The sequence below is a fragment of the Pseudorasbora parva genome, chromosome 13 (genome assembly GCF_024679245.1).
Source record: "Pseudorasbora parva isolate DD20220531a chromosome 13, ASM2467924v1, whole genome shotgun sequence".
In the NCBI taxonomy this organism is placed as follows: Eukaryota; Metazoa; Chordata; class Actinopteri; order Cypriniformes; family Gobionidae; genus Pseudorasbora; species Pseudorasbora parva.
The window spans coordinates 21,129,592-21,151,997 of NC_090184.1; the positions used below are offsets into that span (position 1 = coordinate 21,129,592).

Here is a 22,406-nt window from a genome sequence, read left to right on the forward strand (position 1 = left end):
AGAAAATGTCAAGTTTGATCACCTGCTCTGCCTCATTTCATTAGAGAGTAATTTACTCTGGGTGGTGACACAGTAGCACCTTTTCTCTTCATTCAAAAGAGAAATAAGTGGAATATGACATCAAGTTACCTGAAATTAAAGGGTTAGTTCACCCAAAAATTAAATTTTATTTCATTAATGACTCACCCTTATGTCGTTCCACACCAGTAAGACCTCCGTTCATCTTCGGAATACAGTTTAAGATATTTTATATTTAGTCCGAGAGATTCTGTCTCTCCATTGAAAACATATGCACAGTATACTGTCCCTTTCCAGAAGGACCAGAAAGGTAATAAAAAGATCACCAAAGTAGATTCGAATCACGTGGCAAACTGACAAACTGCTGAAATCAGGTGACATTGGCGATCCGAATCATGAATCAATACGCTGATTCATGACCGTTTGAATCTTTATTTGAGGTTTGAAAACAAATGCAGAAGAGAAGACAATGCTGAATAAAGTCGTAGTTTCTCTTATTTTTGGACCGAAATGTATTTTCGATGCTTCAAGAGATTCTAACTAACTAACTGATGTCATATATGGACTACTTTGATGATGTTTTTATTCCCTTTCTGGACATGGACAGTAAAGTGTGCATACACTTAGATACGCTCTCGGACTAAATATATATCTTAAACTGTGTTCTGAAGATGAACGGAGGTCTTACGGTGTGGAACAACATTAGGGTGAGTCATTAATGAATTTCATTTTTGGGTGAACTAACCCTTTAATAGTTTATATTTTCAAAATACCTTCTATGTAAAGATTTTTATTGTTCTAGAACTAGTTTCTATCTTAAATTATGAAAAAAAAAACATATTACCAGTCCAAAATCACCCCCTAAACCATTTATGACCAGACTGAAACCATGTAAAACCGTCTATCACCAAAATTCGGTCTCAACTGATGAGTCTAATCAGATACCAGAAGCCTTATGCATGACCCAAGGTCTTGTACACTCTAGTCTGTGCTTGAGCTCGATCCTATGGTTTGGTGTGGTTGCAAACCCTAACCTCTCACCTTCTGCAGAAGGTCAATCTCCTGCTGCTTGGCACTGAGGACGGCCAAGGCTTGTTCATGCTCTAATTCTAGCTGCTGCCTCCTCTCTGCAGCCTCTCGCATATGCTGGGAAAGAGAGAAGAAAGAGCAGAAGGTGAGAGAAAACTCTGCAAAGGATGAACACTGACAGAATGAGAGCAACCATCAATCATTGTTAAAGGGATTGTTCACCCAAAAAAGAAAACGCAGCTATTAATTACTCACCCTCAAGTTGACTTACTTTCTTGAGTGGAGCACAAAAGGAGATATTAAGAAGAATGTCCAAACTGCTTTTTTTTCCATGCAATCAAGGCGGGTGAGGACCAGGGACAGCCATGAAACTTTCATTGTAAAACAGCTTGGACATGCTGTTAGATAACTACTTTTTGTGATACATGCATACAGTCACACGGTATGGACTTGGAACTGTATTGAACTGTAAGAAAATTTTCATTTTTGGGTGAAATAATTCCATTAAAAACTTGTTAGGCCACACAGTTCTTAGCTGGTCTTAACACTCAACAAAGAGTCCCTGGACTGATAGACCTTCTTTTTATATCAGCTTATAAAAGATCATCAGTCTCCAGGAGCACCAAAGACAGAGATCCCTTCTAATCCTGTAGTATCTGATCAAAACGCTTCAGATTACTGTCTTACTTGAGCACTTGAGAATTAGGGGCCATTCACACACTTTGAGTTTTTACATTCACTGCGCTGCTTTTCCATAGTTTTTTGATGTAAAAATATACGTTTATCTGTTGGACTTACATCATGCATCGTCTCACAAATGACACAGTCACATAAAATTGTGGCGCTCATGTTTCAAGTTTAACTTTCTAAAAAGCGTCTTCAATGTTGCATTTTGTTTTATTCCACTGGCTTTGCGTTTATAAATTCACCATGAAATCAAAACGGAATATTTTAATGGAATATTGCAGTATTTATTGTATTTATGTAAAACTTATGTGCCCTCATAATCTAAAAACAAATAACTTTCCCTCCACTTCCTCAGGACAACCTGTCACACATAAGATCACATCAATAGAAAATCACAACCGACAAACCATCCAATCAATTCTTGATGGACAAAATAAAGTCGCCCTACATTTTTTCTTGTTTGAGAAGCATTTTTTCTTGTTTCACTCAGATATACATGATGATATAGGGAAGAAAAGACTATCGCAACTTCCATTCATACAGACTTTAAACGCAAAATCCCGTTCTGTGTGAATGGCCCCTTACTGTGTTCACACCTTGAGAATATGTACACTTGTTTGTTGTCTTCTAAAAACTGAGCAAAAAAACAGATAAGGAACAGTACATCCAAAAAGTATTCCATAAAGTCATTCTCTAAAACCATAGGCTGTTTCTTTAAAATATTTTCAGATTTAGTCAAATAAAGTTGTCATAATTCTTAAGTAAACGTGGCGAGATATAGATGTGTCTGTTCACTACAAACTGTTGTTGCCTGGTTTTGATATGCACTTCAGAAATTGTCCTTTTAATAAAAAATATATATATAAAAACAGCATATGGGTTTGAAATGATATGACGGTGAGTAAATGATGACAGAGTCTTCGTTTTTGGGCAAACTATCCCTTTAAGCACTGAAAACAAGAGCAAAATGTTGTCATCAATCAGGTTTATGTCATTTGCTTCACCCCTTCAGGTAAAGCAAAAACAGAAGTGAAGCATCATGTCAATCAGCCAGACTAAGCACAGCCAGGGAGCTTCGCATGATCAATAAAAGGCTTAAGGGTCACAGCTCTGTACATGAAAGGGTGTGTGCAAACAACACAGCATGTTCAATCAGCGCCGATTACTGCCCGGCAACATCCCCAGAAGCTCTTCTGACCTGTTAAAAGTACACAGTGACAAACCTAGCAATCTTCTTTCCATTTGTGACAGGTGGGGTTACAGGGGATAAAGGGTAAAGGAGGGATTTTCCATGCTGCTATGAAAAAGGAGTGCAGGAAAGAGGAAGGTTAGAATAATCTAACCTTCAGAGGATAAATAAACTGTACTGTGTGTGAAATATGTTATGCTTATCTGATCAAGTGTGAGTGAATATCTCTATGCCTAGTACTAAAGCATCTAATACAAATCTAGTACTTTTTACTTATTAAATAACCTATCATTTTAACAGCTAAATATTTTATTTATTTATTTACTTTTTTATTCGCTCATTCACTCGCTCATTCACACTCAACTCACTCACTTGCTCATTCACTCGCTCACTCATTTACTTACTCTTCACTTGCTCACTCTCTAGCTTGCTCACTCGCATATATGATCGAACATTCACTCACTCACTCACTCACTCAATGACTCACTCGCTTGCTCATTCACTCACTCGTTTGCTTATTCACTCACTCACTTGCACATCCACTCACTTGCTCGCTAACTCACTTGTTCACTCACTCATTCATTCACTCACTCACTCGCTTACTCGCTCACTCATTCTTTCACTCACTGGCACACTCGCTCATTCACTCACTCATTCGTTTGCTCGCTCACTCACTCACTCGCTCACTCATTCACTCACTCACTCACTCACTCACTCACTCTGTTGCTCGCTCACTCATTCACTCACTCACTCGGTTGCTCGCTCACTCATTCACTCACTCACTCACTCGGTTGCTCGCTCACTCATTCACTCACTCACTCGGTTGCTCGCTCACTCATTCACTCACTTGCTCATTCACCAACTCACTCATTCATTGACTCACTGGCACACTCGCTCATTCACTCACTCACTTGTTTGCTCGCTTACTCACTCACTCACTCTCACTCATTAACTCACTCGCAGATTCACTCACTCGCTTACTCATTCACTCTACTCTTCACTTGCTCACCCACTAACTTGCTCACTCACTTGCACATTCACTCACTCACTCACTCACATTCACTCACTCACTCACTCACTCACTCACTCACTCACTCACTCACTCACTCACTCACTCACTCACTCACTCACTCACTAGCTTGCTCACTCACCTGCACATTCACTCACTCACATTCACTCACTCACTCGCTCATTCACTCGCTCGCTCACTCACAAGCTTGCACATTCACTCACTCACCTGCACATTCACTCACTCACTAGCATGCTCACTTACCTGCACATTCACTCACTCACATTCACTCACTCACTCGCTCATTCACTCACTCACTCACTAGCTTGCTCACTCACCTGCACATTTACTCACTCACATTCACTCACTCGCTCCTCTGCTCATTCACTCACTCGCTCATTTACTCACTCACTCACTAGCTTGCTCACTCACTTGCACATTCACTCACTCGCTCACCTGCTCATTCATTCACTCACTCACTCGCTCATTCACTCACTAGCTTGCTCACTCACTTGCACATTCACTCCCTCACATTCACTCACTCGATCACCTGCTCATTCACTCACTCGCTCATTCACTCACTCACTCACTAGCTTACTCACTCACTCGCACATTCACTCGCTCACTCACATATTCACTCACTCGCTTACTTACACATTCACTCACTTGCCCATTCACTCACTCACATTCACTCACTCGATCACCTGCTCATTCACTCACTCGCTCATTCACTCACTCACTCACTAGCTTACTCACTCACTCGCACATTCACTCGCTCACTCACATATTCACTCACTCGCTTACTTACACATTCACTCACTTGCCCATTCACTCACTCACATGCTTATTTTTGGTTTGTGACCATTTTTTCCTCCCTAAACAGCTGCGTAATAACACAGAATGGTTATTAAAATACATCAGTATGTTAAAAGTAGTTTATGAAAAATTAACAGTTGCCCAGTCATAATTGCACAATGATCATTATCATCATATAATGATTACACTGTTCCAGCTTCCAAATATGACCATAGAATACAAATGATATTTTATAAGTTTAGACTCATCTATTAGACTCATGATGCTACTCGTTTAGTTGCTTCCTTCATTTTCTCAACATATTTCACACTTGTACATTTAGCAAAACTGTCACCTTATAACTGAAATATATAAAAAAATCTGCATATTTTTAAACAATATTAACAGAGTTTATCTCACATTCAAAAGAAGAGCTGGGTTAGTTTATTTTGTGAGAGGAGGGTGTAATTGTGCATAACTGTTGTGTCATGCACAAACGCATTCCGCAGTGCCATAGCTGGCTGACCATTCAGAACACACATAGAGCATCCAGATGAGTTGTTAGTACTCAGTCAAAAGGTCCACATTCAGTTAGTGTTGGCTTCTGTAAAGTCTTTAGATATACCTGATGAATGAAAAATATGGAAGGTGGCAGGGACAGGGAAGGGGCAGGAGAGGGTTAGACGTTAGGGGAGGGGTAGGGCGCTCCAGGACTCCTAGTCGATCACAGTTCCACACTTTGAGGGTGTATGACAGCTCTAAAAGGTAAAAAAACAATCCTGTGATGCCATAAAAGAGTACAAGGGGAGAAAAAAGATTTGAAAACAGATGAAAGCGGAGGTCAGGATCTAAATTGCCCTTTAACATGGCCAGCCGGGTTTCCTGAAACAACTGTCATGAGCTTGTATACTAACACAATTCACTCTACATAAAGCACTATAACATTTTCCCTCTGTCATTGTTGACTTTGACGACTAGATTCAGTCAACATATATGAAGGTATATATCAGGTAACCAGTGAGAAAAAATTCCACATCATACTTTTTATTTCTTGATCCTAAATTATAACACTTTGATCTGAAATGGCTCAATATTGTGACATTATTTTATACAAATAGTCACAGACAGACGGACAGACAGATTTTATTTTTCTATAACTTGTTATTTTTCTTTTTATTATGTGATTTACACGGATGAGTCTGGCTGGTTCTCACCTTCAGCACCTGCTCTAGGTTCTCCAGTTTGCCTTGGAGCTCAGTCCTCTCCAACAGAGCGCAATCTCTCTCCACTGTCACAGTGTACAGAGCCTCCTGCAGCTGTTCATATTCACTTTTCACCTGAGAGAGAGAGAGAGAGAGAGAGAGAGAGAGAGAGAGAGAGAGAGAGAGAGAGAGAGAGAGAGAGAGAGAGAGAGAGAGAGAGAGAGAGAGAGAGAGAGAGAGAGAGAGAGAGAGAGAGAGAGATTAAACAAGAATGTCTTCAGGCTTACACTGTTTCCACTCAGAACTCTGTTAGAAAGGTGAAAGGTCATTCTATCCTGCCCAAAAAAAAAAAAAAAAACATTTTAAAATAAACATTAAAATGACATTTTAACATTTTGAAATAAAACAACATGGCTGATATGTGGCCTTTTGTTTTGTGCACGTGTTTGACACACTAGTACTTCTGCAAATCACAGGTTTGAATTCAGTTTGAATCAAATAGGGCATGATCCCCTCTTAAATTCTGGTTCTCTCTCTCTTCTTTAGGCTGCATTTATTAAAAAATTAATTAAGTGTGATTTTAGTTTTATTAATGTCACAAGGGCAAAACAAAATAGGTTGTATATTATTTAATTTATTTCATAACAACTACTGAAGATGAAAGTTTACAGTTTTTCTCAACTGCCAAAACGCTATTTCTGAAACCTTGCTCCATTTTGTCCATTTTTTGCAAAACAAAACCTCGTCTTCAGGCACTATTTACAAAATCTTGGACTCTAAACAATTTTATCTGTGTTCAAAATCAAACACTGCTCTCGAATCATAAACAATGTGATCAAAATGATAAACACTATAAAGCAGTCAGTAAACAATACACCAAAAAATAGAAAGCACATTGTTCAAAACAGTTCTCAGGGAGAAGTACATTTTTAATCTCATAACAAATATCATATTTTTCTGTCATTTCTGTCTTTTGATGAATGAAAACATGTTCTATCATAGTAGCTCAAAATTGATCAGAAATTACTAGTCTGCTTTGCGATTTTTAGTTTTTCCTCCTGCTTGTACCCCTATTTTTACCAACTGGTTCTCATGAAATGCATATATATAGCACGTACTGTATTTATTGCACGATTTATAAGCCACGCGCATATGATTTGTATTGTCACCCCTTTGGGTAGGTTTAGTTGTGTGGAGTGCGTGCACATACCACGTTATAAATTGCGTATCACATGCACACAAAAACTGTGTAACATATGCACATAAAAACGTATTTTTGCATATAAATCGTACGATAAATAAATGAATGCTATAGATATGCATTTCCATTAGATTGGGCTGATTATTACAGTACTGTACCCCGCATCTCACAAACTTGTCCTTTGTCTCTGTGATACTGTAATTCTTGTTCTTTGTTGATATGAACCTGCAACCAGTCAAAATCCATTGAGCAGTCAGTACTGTTCAGCACAATTTTCAGGGCCATACAATTTGTTCATTGTACAGTGTACAGCCTACAATACACGGTACATATATTGGTTGTGTCTCATCATTTGAAAAAGGTTTAATCAGTTTTGAGTGGTTGTGTTCAATCAATGATATTGTATTCTCCATTTGTATTTGATTGTTGCCACTTGTGTTTACCGGTATGGATGATATGCATTAGAGAGCAGAATGTGTTTTGAGAAGGATGTGTTCAGAGTTTTGCTGAAAAGACTAAGTGAGATCTGCAAATTGTGTTTTACCATGTGAAATGGTTGAAGGTGTTAACAACAGACTGCACAATTAGCTAAATGAGTTCAGGCAACTTAGAAATTTCTTCAGCCAATGGGTTTTAGTGTTTTAGCGATTGAGAAAAACTGTAAAATAGTAATTGTGAGCGTCAAACTGCAGTGGTTATCTTTGGATCTGCAGTAAGGCAGAGGAAGATCATGTATGAATAACACCATCTGGACCCATGTGGCCACAAGGCTAATAGATGAAGCCGTTCAACAATCTACCAACCTCAAGCAAACATCAGGGTCTGAGAGGGCAGCTCTAGATGCTCATCTCCTGACTAGGCACATCTGCTCCACTGTAAGACTGTTTTTACTTCAGTTTAGCTATAACCACAGCTGCAAAGAACTACTATTTCAACAACAGCCAGCAAGAAGCAAACAAACAAAAATAAAATAAAAACATATAAAACCAATTTTGTACAAAAAAGTTAAATACGAATGATTAATATTACAAAATATTTCTTTGTGTAAAATATTTGAAATGAGAAAAGGTTACTGTGTACACCTTTAAGTAAAATTGAAATGCATATCAATAATGTAAAGTACATCAATAATAACTATATTATAATATTAGTCACTATAATATAATATATAATAATAATACAAATTACATCTTCTCCATTGTTTCATAATTTTTCAAATGATAAAATTTTGCTATTAAATACTGGATGATATGATAAATGATATATTCTGTTTGTCTTCTTGTATGGGATAAATGGAGCATGTGTAGTCAGCACTGAGCTCTGGGGTGAGAGTTGTGTATTTAGAGACAGAGAGCAGAGGGGTTGACGTCCTGTATCGATCGCAGCGTCAGTCATGATAAAAAGCTGACCTGACAGAGTCCGAGGCAGCAAGTACACACTCCACGCCTGTCCAATCTGACACTCATCTCTTATCTGCAACCTGACACACACACCTACTGCAACAGCAATTACAGCTGAATATGCTTGTTCTAGAGGAAATGTGTTTGACCTATTACGCTTGTATCGTTGATTCTTATGACATTCAATGGGCATGTCATTGGATAGTCATAGTGGTGTTGGGCAAAAGACACTCAAGTATAAATTAAACAGAACATGATATCAAAATTGGCCATATTTCTTAAAAAAAGAAAAGAAAAAAGCTTCTATAATCTGTTATGAAAATGTTATAACTTTGTCCACCTTTGAAACAACTTGATTTTATGCTCTGATAACCAAAGCATGTGGGCAGGTAAAATAATATCCAATAATATACCAATAATATCAAAGTGCAACATTTCATGATCCAACCATATCTGATCAAAGTCCTTCTCAATTATTTCCCAAAATGCTGTGAATGTTGTTTCATGTGTTAAAGGCATTGTGCTGTTACAGGACTGTCTTATTCACATTGCCTCAATTTGCGTACTTTAGAGGGAACATTTATTGTAAAACATAATATTTTTGTGGTTTAAGATTTATTCAACCATAATAACCATTAGGAAAGATAAACCTTGGGAAACAATGTATGTATAGAGTATAAGAGTATAATCACACCTGTACATTACTCCTATTTCACCAATAGTCAGCTACTATAGCAAAGAAAAAAGTCCTTTATTTTTGTTTTATTTGAATTTATATATATATTTAAAAAAAACTTTTCTTGCCACGAATGTGTACATGAATGTGCAAACAATGTAAAGTGCATCAATGGGTGCGTTTACATGCAAACCAGTAAACTGACAATGCAACTAAACCGCTTTTTCATGACTTTATTAATAAACCGGGTTATTTCCTTGTGGTGCCGTCAAAAATAATAATGTTTGTATCTGAGTTTTTCAAATGTTACATCAGTTGTGATGTTAAATAAAGCGTGCGCTGTGTCAGCGAGAGATTTACTGCTCATATTATCCCTTATGCAGTTATGAAGCGTTTTGACTAAACCTCTCCTACTTCTGCTGCATTAATCCAGTACCTGTCCTGTAGACCCGTTCGCAATTTGGTGTTGGGGGAATTTCTCATTTGAACTGAGTTAGTGGGTCCCTAGACATGAAAAATCACAGAGGTGCTCGTCCGCCATAGTGCCACGAATGACGTAGTGGTCAAATCAAATATGGCCGCCGATGGATGATGATGAAAATCCAACTTCTATGTTTCTGAATGTATATACACATGTAATACCTCTATTTAGACTTCCTATTGTATGTGGAATTAATTTCTGATATTGTTATGACCATAATGGGTGAATTTTGACCTTTAACAGGCATGGTCAAGGTAATTTTCCTATTCAGAAGACCTTGGCCATAACTTGGCCATTATTAGGAATAAAAGCCAGATGCAATAAGTTTAATTCTACTAAATCTGACATTTAACATTCATTGCTAATATTTTTTTAACATTAAGGATCATCTTGTCATTGAAATATCAAGGTCAACATCATTTTTTATAAAAAAATATTTTTTTCTTTATAGTCACTTATTATTGTTTCCTTCAATTATTTGTTTTAATTATAACAAGACATGAAGAGAAGAAATGTAACAATTATAAACATCCTCTTTGAAGTTTTAGTTTAATTGGGTGTTAGTACAATGATAAACAACTGGGTGCAAATAAAACTATGTAGCAATAGCCTGACAAGATGTTGGGCCTAGGAACTTCCCATTGACAGGGCTCGATCTGAGAGGCGGGATAAACGGTTGTCTTTCAAATTCACTCTGCACGCAATAGGATAGAGCTACAACCAACCAGAGCAACAAAGAAGGTGAAGTGGAACTAGTTGATAGATTAAACTTTCGCTGTATCCGGTCGGCAAAACTCCGAACACATCTTCCTTTCTTAAGAATGATTTCAGTACCGTTCTTTTCTCAAAGAAAAGCTTAACTCTGAGTCTTCCAGAGTCGCGGCCAAAGCCAATTTGAAAGAACGCTGTTTGCCAGCTTCTTTGTTTACAAGTAGCACGCGGAACCTCCGCAACTCTGCTGTCATTATATTAAGCCCGCCCACCGACTCTATACACAATTTGATTGGCCTGACCAGAGTTTGTTTTTTACAGCTCACAATTCAACGAAGAGTTGCTAGACTACCCTGGCTGCAAATTAGCTTTGCTGCCGCTAGGGTGTGTCTAGATTTCTAAGCTAAAGAAGCAATAAAACTGATACAAATTACATCATATCAAATGAACTAAAAGTGCACCATATAGTCTGATTTCTCTCAAAGTGTACTGTATGTGTTCATGCATGTTAGTGGGATGGGTTTTTACAGGATGATTTTTCCATGGCAGAATATGGTGCATGAACTTCAGCAGCACAAAAGCCACATCGGCGATTGTCACACTTGCCTGCACACTTACTTAAGCCCCTTTCACACTGCACGTCGGACCCGCAATATTCCCGGAACATTGCCGGGTCGCCTTCTGTGTGAAAGCAACCACGTCCCGGGATTGATTACCGAATTCGACCCGGGTCGGGGACCTAGTAACATTGCGGTATTCGACCCAGGACGAGCGCTGTGTGAACAAAAGCCGAAACTAATGCCGCAACGTGTACGTAGTTATCGTGCGACTCCTAGAGCTTGTTTTTTCAATAACACAACCCTGCAGTGCCAGAAGAGCTCGTTGGTGTTTTAAACGCAGAGTGTTCGTATACAAAAGAAACTAAAATTAAACAAGCAGAAATGTGTGCAAACTGGACACAAGTCGAGACCACGGAGCTCCTTACTATCCGCGCTGAAGCGGAGATCGCTCGCCATTATACGTCACATCAGGATGTCACGTGTCAACTCGACCCGGGACCGTTAAGCGTTGTGTGTGAAAGCGCACATATTACGGCATTTCGCTGGCAGTGTGAATGGGCCAAATCTAGCGGCCCGGGAACAAATGCCGGGTCGCATTATCCGTGTATTTGCCGAAATCGCAGTGTGAAAGGGGCTTTACTGTGAGCAGACTTCGTGGTATGGGCTTCAGACATTTTGATGGCAGGGGTGTGCCAAAGTTGCAAGCAAGTGGCATGTCGTATGAACCAGAAAAGCCCCTCGTTGGATGTGGCCTCTGATCCCACTACTTGTGGAAGGGAGAGCATCAATTCCAGAACTTCCTCTGGTGTAGATTTCTATCCTGAAATCATCAAATGTCTTAGCTGCATCTTGCTCTGTCAAGGTGTCTGCCTCTTCAAAGTTGGCTAAGTATTGCACTGGGTCAGAAGCCATAGCAGCAAGTTTAGTCCCCATGTTGCTCATACAGTCATCTCCAGTCAGAATATGTCCTTTAACCACTGTCTTTGTCAGTGACGCATCAAGATGATAGCATGCTCACTGTTGATCAATTGGTGCGATGCTCAATAGTGAGATGAAGTGAGAAGTATCTTTTGATACTCCTGGTAAAATACAAGAAAAGTTAAATCTTGTCCTCTTATTTTTTGTGAACTCTGTCCAGTATTGTATACACAATACACAGTATAAGGGCAGACTATAAATTTAGTTAGTTCGCATGTACATGTCTTTTGAGATTCGTTAAAATAGGAAAATGACTATGACCATGCCATTTGGGGGGGGGGGGGTGAAATGCTGTTTCATGCATACTGAGCTTTCCACTGTTAAAGACTTGGATTCCCATCCTAAACATAGACAAAGTTTCAAAAAATAATGTTGGACGTTTGATGGAGTATTTCTGTGTTAAAAATACTCCTTCCGATTTCTCACAAGTTTCGGAGAGTTTTTTTCGGGTATGGCTCGGCTTGACGTGGACAGAGCGGAAGGTCCTTGTATGGGCCGTACGGGCTCTTCTCCCGGTAGGGTGAGCGCGCGTGATTAGAGCGAGAGAGGAAATGCACGCCCATAAACACTCCACGCTGCGCTCCACTTTATTCCTACGGGTGACGTCAAGCGACTTCAACGCTTCAGCACAGCATTCTGGGAAGGCAGCGCTGCATTTGAACCGATTTGAACGCAGAAATGACGGGAAGCTTCACAACATATCTTCAGTCGCGTCTCAAAGTGGATCTCCACGGTCACTGCTGTCAGGACTTCACCAAATCATACCAAAGAAGTGTGTTTCTGACGGAGCGGTCCCAGTGATAAAGGTTCGGTCCTGCTTTGGAAGCAGCCGGTGAGTAAAACTGCTTCAAATGTCTGTGCTGTCGGCTATCGTCGCGTGAGTAAACATCAGTAAACGACACAATCGCGTGCTTCGTCATTCAAATGCGCTAACGGACTCCATTGTTGTTCTATGTATAACGTTACACTAGTCTGACGTGCAAAACCGTTTTGCTTGCTACTGCTAAGGTTTAGTCGCATACAATAGTCCATAAACCGAATCAAACTGCGAGTAAACACACACAAATCCTGCTGTTAATTTTTCTCCTGTTTAATTTATTTCAGCCTCAGATTTGATTCTGGATCATTATCTGTATTAGCTGAGATAGCGATGGGTTTCTCCACACTTGAGGACGTCACCGCTTTGTCCGCTCTCGTCTTTCTTTAGCTCCGCCCACACGATACGCCTCCAGGCGCTCGGTTTTTTCCGGAAAGACTCGGTACAGCCCATATTTCTTTTATAAATATAATAAAACTAAAGACTTTTCGGAGATATGAAGGATGCAATACTACTCTATAGGTACTCAAGACTGACATGAGATTGACTGAAACTGAGTGTTTCACCCCCCCTTTAAGGTCAAAATCACCCAATATGGTCATATCAATAGCAGAAATGAATTCCACATACCATAATTAGTCAAAATAGAGGTATTACATGTGTATAAACATTCAGAAACAAATATGTTGGATTTTCATCGTCATCCGATGGCGGCCATATTTGATTTGACCACTACGTCATTCGTGGCACTATGGCGGACGAGCACCTCTGTGATTTTTCATGTCTAGGGACCCACTAACTCAGTTCAAATGAGAAATTCCCCCAACACCAAATTGCGAACGGGTCTACAGGCCAGGTCCAGGATTACATGAGATGAGAACACATCTTTAAACAATTTTGGGTCTTAAACGAGTCTGCGTTTGTGATATGTCCTTATTTCATGCAAAACGCTAGCTCGCTCTGTCTGAATGCATTTAAATCTGCTCTAAGTTTGCGTTTTTGTCACCTATCACACATGCGCACTCCAATAAGCCGACAGAAAGCAGGTTAATGCGTTTACATGTAGCGCAAAATCAGGGTAAGAGGCAAAATACTACCTGTCCCGACCGGTTTATGCTTACGCCGTTTATGACATTACTCCGATAAAAGAAAACCGGTTAAGGTTACCGCGTTTACACGACCATGTTCATTGTCGGCTTATTGGGCATAATCGGCTTACGAACGTGCATGTAAACGCACCCAATGATAACTATTGTAATAGTAGTAACACTTTACAATTAGGGGTGTGCCGGTTTCAGAATTGGTGATGAGGGTTATGCTTTGAATCAAATGTGACGGTTCGTAACATAACCATCGTCGTGGGGGGATATGATCGTCTGTTATAGGACAGCTTAGTTTGAATAAAAAATGCATTATGCATTAAAATGCCCTGCCAGAAGAGTTGAAGCTGTTATAGCTTCAAATGGTGGGCCAACTCCATATTAAACCCTATGGATTAAGAATGGGATGCCGTTAAAGCTCATGTGCATGTAAAAGCAGGTGTCCCAAAACTTTTGGCAATACAGTGCATGTATGTATACATGTTATTTTAGACCAGGTGTAAAATACGTTTATTTTGACAATCTCTTTGTCCACCAAAATGTCTCAGAAAAAAAGGTTGAAGGCGCTACAGTAATGCTGAGCCAGTAACAGAATGGATATACACAAACTGTATAGGGATGGAACAGCTGCCATCTGGATGACTGCCATTCTAAGAGCTGGGACAGAGCTGGAGATTCAATGATGTCTCACTCTAAAACAGCTATTTGAGATGGGGTGGGGGCTCACAAAATAAGTGATGCATGAAGGACCATTCTTTTCAAGCAAGAACAGGCTCACATGACTCACACGTCACACCATTACTGCTCTCAGTTTAGCATAAGGAGCTGTTTGTACTATAGCTTGTGATGTAGGCCAATATATACCCACCTTATTTTTCAAGAAAGAATGGGCGCAGGCATCTGTAACTTGAATGTGTCAGGCTTTCAGTGTCATTCGCTTTCAGTTATGTTACCTGTATAAAAACAGGTCTGTTATGCTGCTTTATATTGCAAACTTTTAATTGTTGTTATCATTATTTTATAATAACATTTTTATATAGCAGCTAATTTATTGGAAGTCTTGCACATTCAAAAAGAAAAAGAAAAAAGAGAGCTTAATTCTGGGTTGCAAAATAAGGTGAAAAAGGCCAATCTCTGCAGACTATTCACCCAATAAAGGAAAAAATCTTAAAAGGAAAGTTCTTACAATTGTAATAAATAACTTTTGGGAAGATTTTTTATTTTACAACCTGAATTAAATAAATAAATAAAAAATAAATAAATAATGTATACGTATAAAATATACATTTTATTTATATGTTCACATTATTTTGATATATGCATTTGGCATGTTGAAAGAAATACACCGATCTGGCATAACATTATGACCAGGTGAAGATATATTAGGAAGTAAGTGAACATTTTGTCTTCAAAGTTGATGTGTTAGAAGCAGAAAAAATGGGCAAGCATAAGGATTTGAGCGAGTTGGACAAGGGCCAAATTGTGATGGCTAGACGACTGGGTCGGAGCATCTCCAAAACTGCAGCCCTTGTGAGGTGTTCCTGGTCTGCAGTGGTCAGTATCTATCAAAAGTGGTCCAAGGAAGGAACAGTGATGAACCGACGACAGGGTCATGGGCGGCTAAGGCTCATTGATGCACGTGGGGAGTGAAGGCTGGCCCGTGTGGTCTGATCAAACAGACGAGCTACTGTTGCTCAGATTGCTCAAGAAGTGAATGCTGATTCTGATAGAAAGGTGTCAGAATAACCACATAACCACAGACCAGTCAGTGTGCACATGCTAATCACAGAAAGTGGCAACACTGGGGACATGAGGATCCCAACTGGACCATGGAACAATGGAAGAAAGTGGCCTGGTCTCATGAATCACACTTTCTTTTCTTTTTTCTTTCTTTACTGACACTTACCACCTACTTAAGGATTGTTGCAGACCATGCCTTTCAAGGAAACAATATTCTCTGGTGGCTGTGGCCTCTTTTAGTAGGACAATGAGCCCTGCTACAAAGAAATAGTATCACAGGAATAGTTTGAGTACCACAACGAGTTTGAGGTGTTGACTTGGCATCCAAATTCCCCAGATCTTAATCAAAGCAAGCATCTGTGGGATGTGATGAACAAACAAGTCCAATCCATGAAGGCCCCAGCTTGCAATTTACAGGACTTACAGGACTAACATTTTGGTGACAGATACCACAGCACACCTTCATGGGTCTAGAAGAGTCCATGCCTTGATGGGTAAGCGTTGCTTTGGCAGCGAAAGCGGGACAAACACAATATTAGGAAGGTGGTCATAATGTTATGCCTGGCCGGTGTATGTCTCATGTAATCGCTCAATCTGTGTTTTAACCGTGGAAAGACGGTTTTTATTACAGCCACCATTTAATGAATCTTTGAACAATGAATTGGAGTGGACATAATTATATAATATAATTATAATAATGGACAAAAATGTATAATTAAAACAGCTGCACAAACTGCTAATGTGCAATTTAAATTTGCAATTTAAACTATTTATTTCAGTCTTTATTTGAACTTTTTATTTGAGCATTCATTATTAAATACATTTTATTAATGAATTTATTAGGCTTATTAACACTTTCCCTGCCAAACACAGAATTTTCCAGGTTTCCAAGTTTTCACTGTTATGCACTAGGGAGAGTACTGAAATCTAAGTAGCAAGTTGCAGAAACAAGCAATATCATATCAAATCGTATGCATGTGAAAAATAACACAATCATCAACATTACACACCATATAAATCAAAACTGCCTAATGTTACTGAATGAAATGTCGACCCAGGATAAGCTACAGGACTGTCCAAGCATTAGGGGTGATGAGGAACTCGATTTACACTGAACTCGATTTTTTTGACTATTAGCCTGAATTCGATCCAGATATAGTCTTTGGCAAAAACATTATTGCATCAGCTTATTGCTCTATTTTTTTTATTTTATTTTTATGAAACTTTACCAAAATATTCAAGTATTGACAAAAAAAAAGCATGCATAAAGCTAGAATAAAATTGTTTTGTTTTTGTTTTGTTTTTTTAAGCAGAGGGTCTGTTCATTCTTTTGATATAGTGCACGTATTATATTTACACAACAAAATATTCTGGGTGCCATGACATTTCTGTGAAAATGATAAAAAAACGCTGGTGCTGGCTGGCAAAAACACTGGCGGGGAAAGAGTTGAATGAACTTTATTCTCAGTTTTGTTTTTCTGCTAAATAAAAATGTTTTTTGAATGTATGAAAGTATGAATTGCATCTTTAAATTGATAGAAAAGAGTGAAAAATATGTGTCATGTCAATGACCCAAAACCCATTAGCATTAATAAGGAGTTTCCTCCCTAACAGCTTCCACTCCTTTGGGAAGGTATTCTGCTAGATGTTGGATTATGGCTGTGGGGATTTACTCCCATTTACTCCCAAGCTCGCCTATAAGCATTTCAGCTTTGTACAAGATAAATGCATACAGTGTACAGCTAGAACTCACAGACCATAAGTTGGGGGAATTGTTATACTGTAACTCCTTATAAATATCACACACTCACCGTACAAAGACTTTCCGGTGATTTTGCATTACTGGGGTTCCTTCATAACACTGCCTTTTCTTTCTCTCTCCTTTACCTTCCTCCGTATTTCTATCGGCCTCACAGGAACAGCATTCATAAATGTCTAATGAGTGAGCGAGGATCCTATTTTGCAACAGCATTTGACAACACACTTACTCGGACGTATCGGACTAGACCTACCTTCGAACAGCTCAGCGGGAGGACACTGCTCTGCCAGGATGGGATGCCAAGATGTGCCTTCAACTAAATACTGACACAGACATGACTAAAAGATTAACTATAAGCAGGCTACAGGGGTGCTGATGCTAGCAGGCATAAATCAGAGATAACAGATCACACATGCGGGTGTGAGACAGAACTAGGGGAGACCAGAAAAGTGCACATCAAAAGAGGACCAAAGCAGACGATTATAGTTCACAGGTGCAACAGCTGTGCTGCTGCTGTTTGATTATAGAAAACAATTGAAATTGGAGAAAGCAAGGAACGAATGAAACCAAAGACCCAAATGTTTACGATTAAAGGAACACTCCACTGTTTTTAGAAATAGGGCTTATTCAACATCTTTCCTACATTTAGATATGTGGGCAAATCTACTGTTTTCATGAGTACAAATAGTGATGCAGATTAAGACTAGGCGATTTCGTAGGCAGATATTGACTTGGGACTATATTATGGGGCATCACAGGCGAAGCACTGCTTCTTAGGCACAGAGATATCACGCAACACATTGCGATCGCTCAATACCTGGAGGACATGAGGATGAGAGCCGTGATATCTCCGCGCCCAAGTAGCAGTGCTTCGCCTGTGCTTTCCCATAATATATACACTTTTACTTGGGACATGCTAGCTGGTAACATAGGATTCTATTCATTATGCTAAGCTAAGCTAGCGGCGACCCTGCCAAACTAAAACATGCACTGAGACAAAATGCATTCCCACATATCTAAATGTAGGAAAGAACTTGAATAATCCCTATTTTTAAAAACGGTGGAGTGTTCCTTTAATCTCTTTAGGGATGCACAATATTATCGGCACGGCATCGGAATCGGCCGATAAACACGTAAAATATAAAAATCGGCATCGGCCAATATGAAAAAATTATGCCCATACGCCTTGCCGATATGATAACGTGTTGATATGCGCTTGCATGTAATAACTCACGGTGAGCACTGCGGTCATTCTTGAAGTGAAAACAAGCAAATACATTGCATGTACAGTGATTTATATTGACTGTTTTTAAATTCTGCCTTGAATTTGTGAATGCGCATGACCGTCAGCAGCAGATTTGACCGGTTTCCACAACAAATAGACCAAAACTAGCCCAATCGCGTCTCTTCACTCTCTAGCGTGTACGGCAGCCTCCACAGCAGCAGAAGCTCCTCCGGGTCCTAGTGCCTGCCCGCCAGCCTGCTATATATTTATACCGATTTAATAGTGGGGGCGCTGTTATTACAGTTATAGTTATAGTTATGTTGTTATAGTTACAGTTATACAATGAAGTTACTTGAAGTTGAAGTTACTTCTTGTTCTAAATAAACAAATCAGTAATGATGTCATAAATCACAAGCATGACACTTGTAAATTAAATACTTTTATATACAGTGAATTAATCTGTAATAAAATTTTAGGAAATGGATGATGAAAAATAATCCAAGGAGCTCTACAATAATTGTAGAATTGAAAGACAGCATCAACGGATGTCATGGCACCCCCACTTTATGTGCACAAACGTTAAATCCAAAAATACAATATTTAGGTTACAGCTGGATCTGGGGTGAAAAAGGACTGGCTTAATTATTGTTATTTTCAGAACTTTTAATATACTCATCATAAAAAGAACTTTATTAAAATGTATTTATCTTCAACAAGAATCATTTTAAGTGATATATCGGCAAAAATCCAATATCATGCATCCCTAAATCTCTTAAAGGGATAGTTCACCCAATAATTTAAATATCCCATAATTTACTCACCCTCAAGCCATTCTAGGTGTATATGACATTCTTCTTTCGGACAAATACAATCAAAGTTAAATATTAAAAAATATCCTGGCTATTCCAAGCTTTATAATGGCAGTGAGCAGCAGCCCAAAATTTGAAGCCCCAAAAAGTGCATCGATCCATAATAAAAGTAATCCACAAGGCTCTGGGGGGTTGATAAAGGCCTTCTGAAGTGAATCAAAGCATTTGTGCAAGAAAAAAATCCATATTTAAAATTTTATGAAGTAAAATATCTAGCTTCCGGCAGACCGCCTTCCATATTCAACTTACGAAAGAATGTTTAACGCCTCTTTAAAGTTCAAAACGCTAACGCCACGTCCAACGTCATTGTCGCGGCAGTTATGCTTTTTGCCAGACTAGATATTTTATTTTACAACGTGCTAAATATGGATATTTTTCTTACAAAAACCAATCGATTCACTTCAGAAGGCCTTTATTAACCGCCCGAAGCCATGTGGAGAATCTCTATGATGGATGAATGGACTTTTTTGAGCTGCAAATTTCATGCACCCCGTCAGTGCCATTATAAAACTTGGAAGCGTCAGGATATTTATTAATATAACTCCAACTGTGTTCATCAAAAAGAAGAAAGTCATATACACCTAGGATGGCTTGAGGGTGAGAAAATCATGGTGTAATTTTCATTTTAAAGTTAACTACTCCTTTAATCTAGCACTAGAGTATACTAATGAAACAACATTTATATGACACTGATGGAAAATCTTTATTTTATTGTACCTGTGCATTTTTGTCAGAGTTCAGAAACTGCAGTGTTTGGTAACAAGAACATAAGTGATGTGTAGTGTTGCGTATGTGAGTGATATAAGTCTGTGTGATGGCAGTTATGGTCCATCAGTGCCGTGACAAACTAGCACTTGTAAACATGCTGCTGCTCAAGAATGTAATATCTGCCAGTTCCAAAGAGCAGTACTTCTTCATATCCACTCTTCAGACCCTTGAAGAAAAGTCTCCAATAGATATGCTGAGTTAAGCACAAACATACATGCCACAAACCATCTTACAATATCTTGTTCAACAACGTTTCTTGACGCTGTCATAAACCGGGCCTTCAGGAAATTGCTTTTCCATGACAACATGCACAAACTCATAACTTCAAGACCCTCATCGCAAGATCAACATCACAAGGGGCATCGACTTCACTGTCCAGGAAATTACATTTTTACCCTTTAAGGACCAACGCACAGACACAAGCTCTATACAGTAGACACAAACAAATGGTAGCTTAGAAAACACCCAAAAATACATTAATACCTAGAGCTAAAAGCGAGCAGAAATGTGCCCTTTGACTCAGAAAACCTCCAGTGCTTTATTTCTGGCATGCTATAACAGTGCGTATCTGAACACTGCACTAATCTATATCGCAAATCATATCGTTTACATCACTGTTGTATATCGTCACATATATATTGATATAACGATGTATCATTACACCCCTATATGTTATGTTGTTAAAACAATATATTTTCACATAATAACCGCATATTATGTCATAAAAATACCTTCCGCTGCAGATTGTAACAATGGCAGTGCCCATAGCAGGGGATTGTTGTGACTTATTAAAGTACAGTTCATCACAGATACTCCATATTAACAAGAGGTTCTTTTTGGGCCCTGGACCCTTATAAGGTAGAAATCATAACCTCATAATTAACCTATAATTTAATACCTAGATACCTGGGTGGGAGTAATGAACACAATATACTTGTTTTATTGGCATAAATGGTGTATCCCCATTTGTAAATATGCACTTTTTGATTATAAAGCACAGGCTATTTCCCCTATATAACGTTATTAATATTTTGTTTTAAATACCTTAAAATAAATAAACCATAAGAAAAAATAAAAATATAAATATACAAACAACAAAAGGACTATAACTAAATTTAAAGGGAAAACAATGAATATATATATATATATATATATTTATTTAAAAACTAATTAAAAATTTTAACAAAAGCTATAACAATATATCAATGACACTAAATTAACACTTACTTGGAATTCTAAACCTCATAATATTTAATAAAATGCAGAGCAATTACCTGTCATGGTACAGTATGGCTGCGCATGCCAATGCAGCTTGATTTAACACATGGAAAGAGACTATTTAAAAGATTTATTAAATGATTAACTTGATTCATGAAGTAGCAATGTTCATTTCAGTCAGATTAAAGTATTCATGACCTTTTCTGTTATTATTGGAATCTTTTAGCGCTTCAGCAGACTCTTTGCCAGTTTGAAAGTACTAAGTGTACAACATTCTGACCATTGACAGGTACAGCTTTTGGCTAATTGCGAGTGAATTCAAACATTTACTGGCTACAAATAATTATTGCTGGTCAGAAAAAAGTGCACTGCACATTCTTTAATAGAAAAATATAATTACAGCATCGTTCAAAAATATGGGATTGTGTTTTTTGTTTTTGTAAGAAGTTTCTTATGCTAACCAAGGCATAAGAAACAGAAATATTATGTTAAGAATATATAGAAAAGAAATAGTATGACAAATATTTAGCAACTGATATATTAGTAACTGTTTTCTATTCTACTATATTTTAAAATGTAATTTATTCCTGTGATGGAAAAGCTGAAGTGTCAGCATCATTACTCCAGTCTTCAGTGTCACATGATCCTTCAGAAATCATTCTAATATGCTGATTTGATGTTCAAGAAACATTTATTATTATTATCAATGATGAAAACAGCTGCTTAGTATTTTTATGAAAACTGTGATACATTTCCAGGATTTTTTGTTGAATATTAAGTTAAATAGAAATCTTATGTAATAAATGCCTTTACTGTCACTTTTGATCAATTGAATGTGCTCTCTTGCTAAATAAAAGTATTAATTTCCTAAATACATATAGTGCAGTTGAGCTTCAGGCAACCCGAGTTCGAGTCCCAACTCGTGGACATTTCCGATCGTCTCCCCCTCTCAATTCCAATTTGCTTTCTGTCTA

The 22,406-nt window shown here is 38.3% G+C and overlaps 1 protein-coding gene across 38 annotated transcripts in view; it reads right to left on the reverse strand.

Annotated features, from left to right (window-relative positions):
* The window catches only part of rimbp2b (RIMS binding protein 2b), a 200,214-nt gene that overhangs the window by 64,639 nt on the left and 113,169 nt on the right, over positions 1-22,406 (reverse strand). For 37 of the 38 annotated variants that reach the window (XR_010897538.1, XR_010897542.1, XR_010897541.1 and 34 more), the window contains 2 exons: positions 5,942-6,064; positions 1,060-1,164 (listed from right to left, as the gene is read on the reverse strand). Coding sequence is in view for 30 of the 38 variants with exons in the window: in XM_067413427.1 (XP_067269528.1) it covers positions 1,060-1,164; positions 5,942-6,064 (228 nt within the window). In the remaining 8 variants the exon portion in view is untranslated. Of the gene's footprint in view, positions 1-1,059; positions 1,165-5,352; positions 5,478-5,941; positions 6,065-22,406 lie in introns of those variants that run through there. The other variant, XM_067413449.1, reaches the window with a different exon arrangement.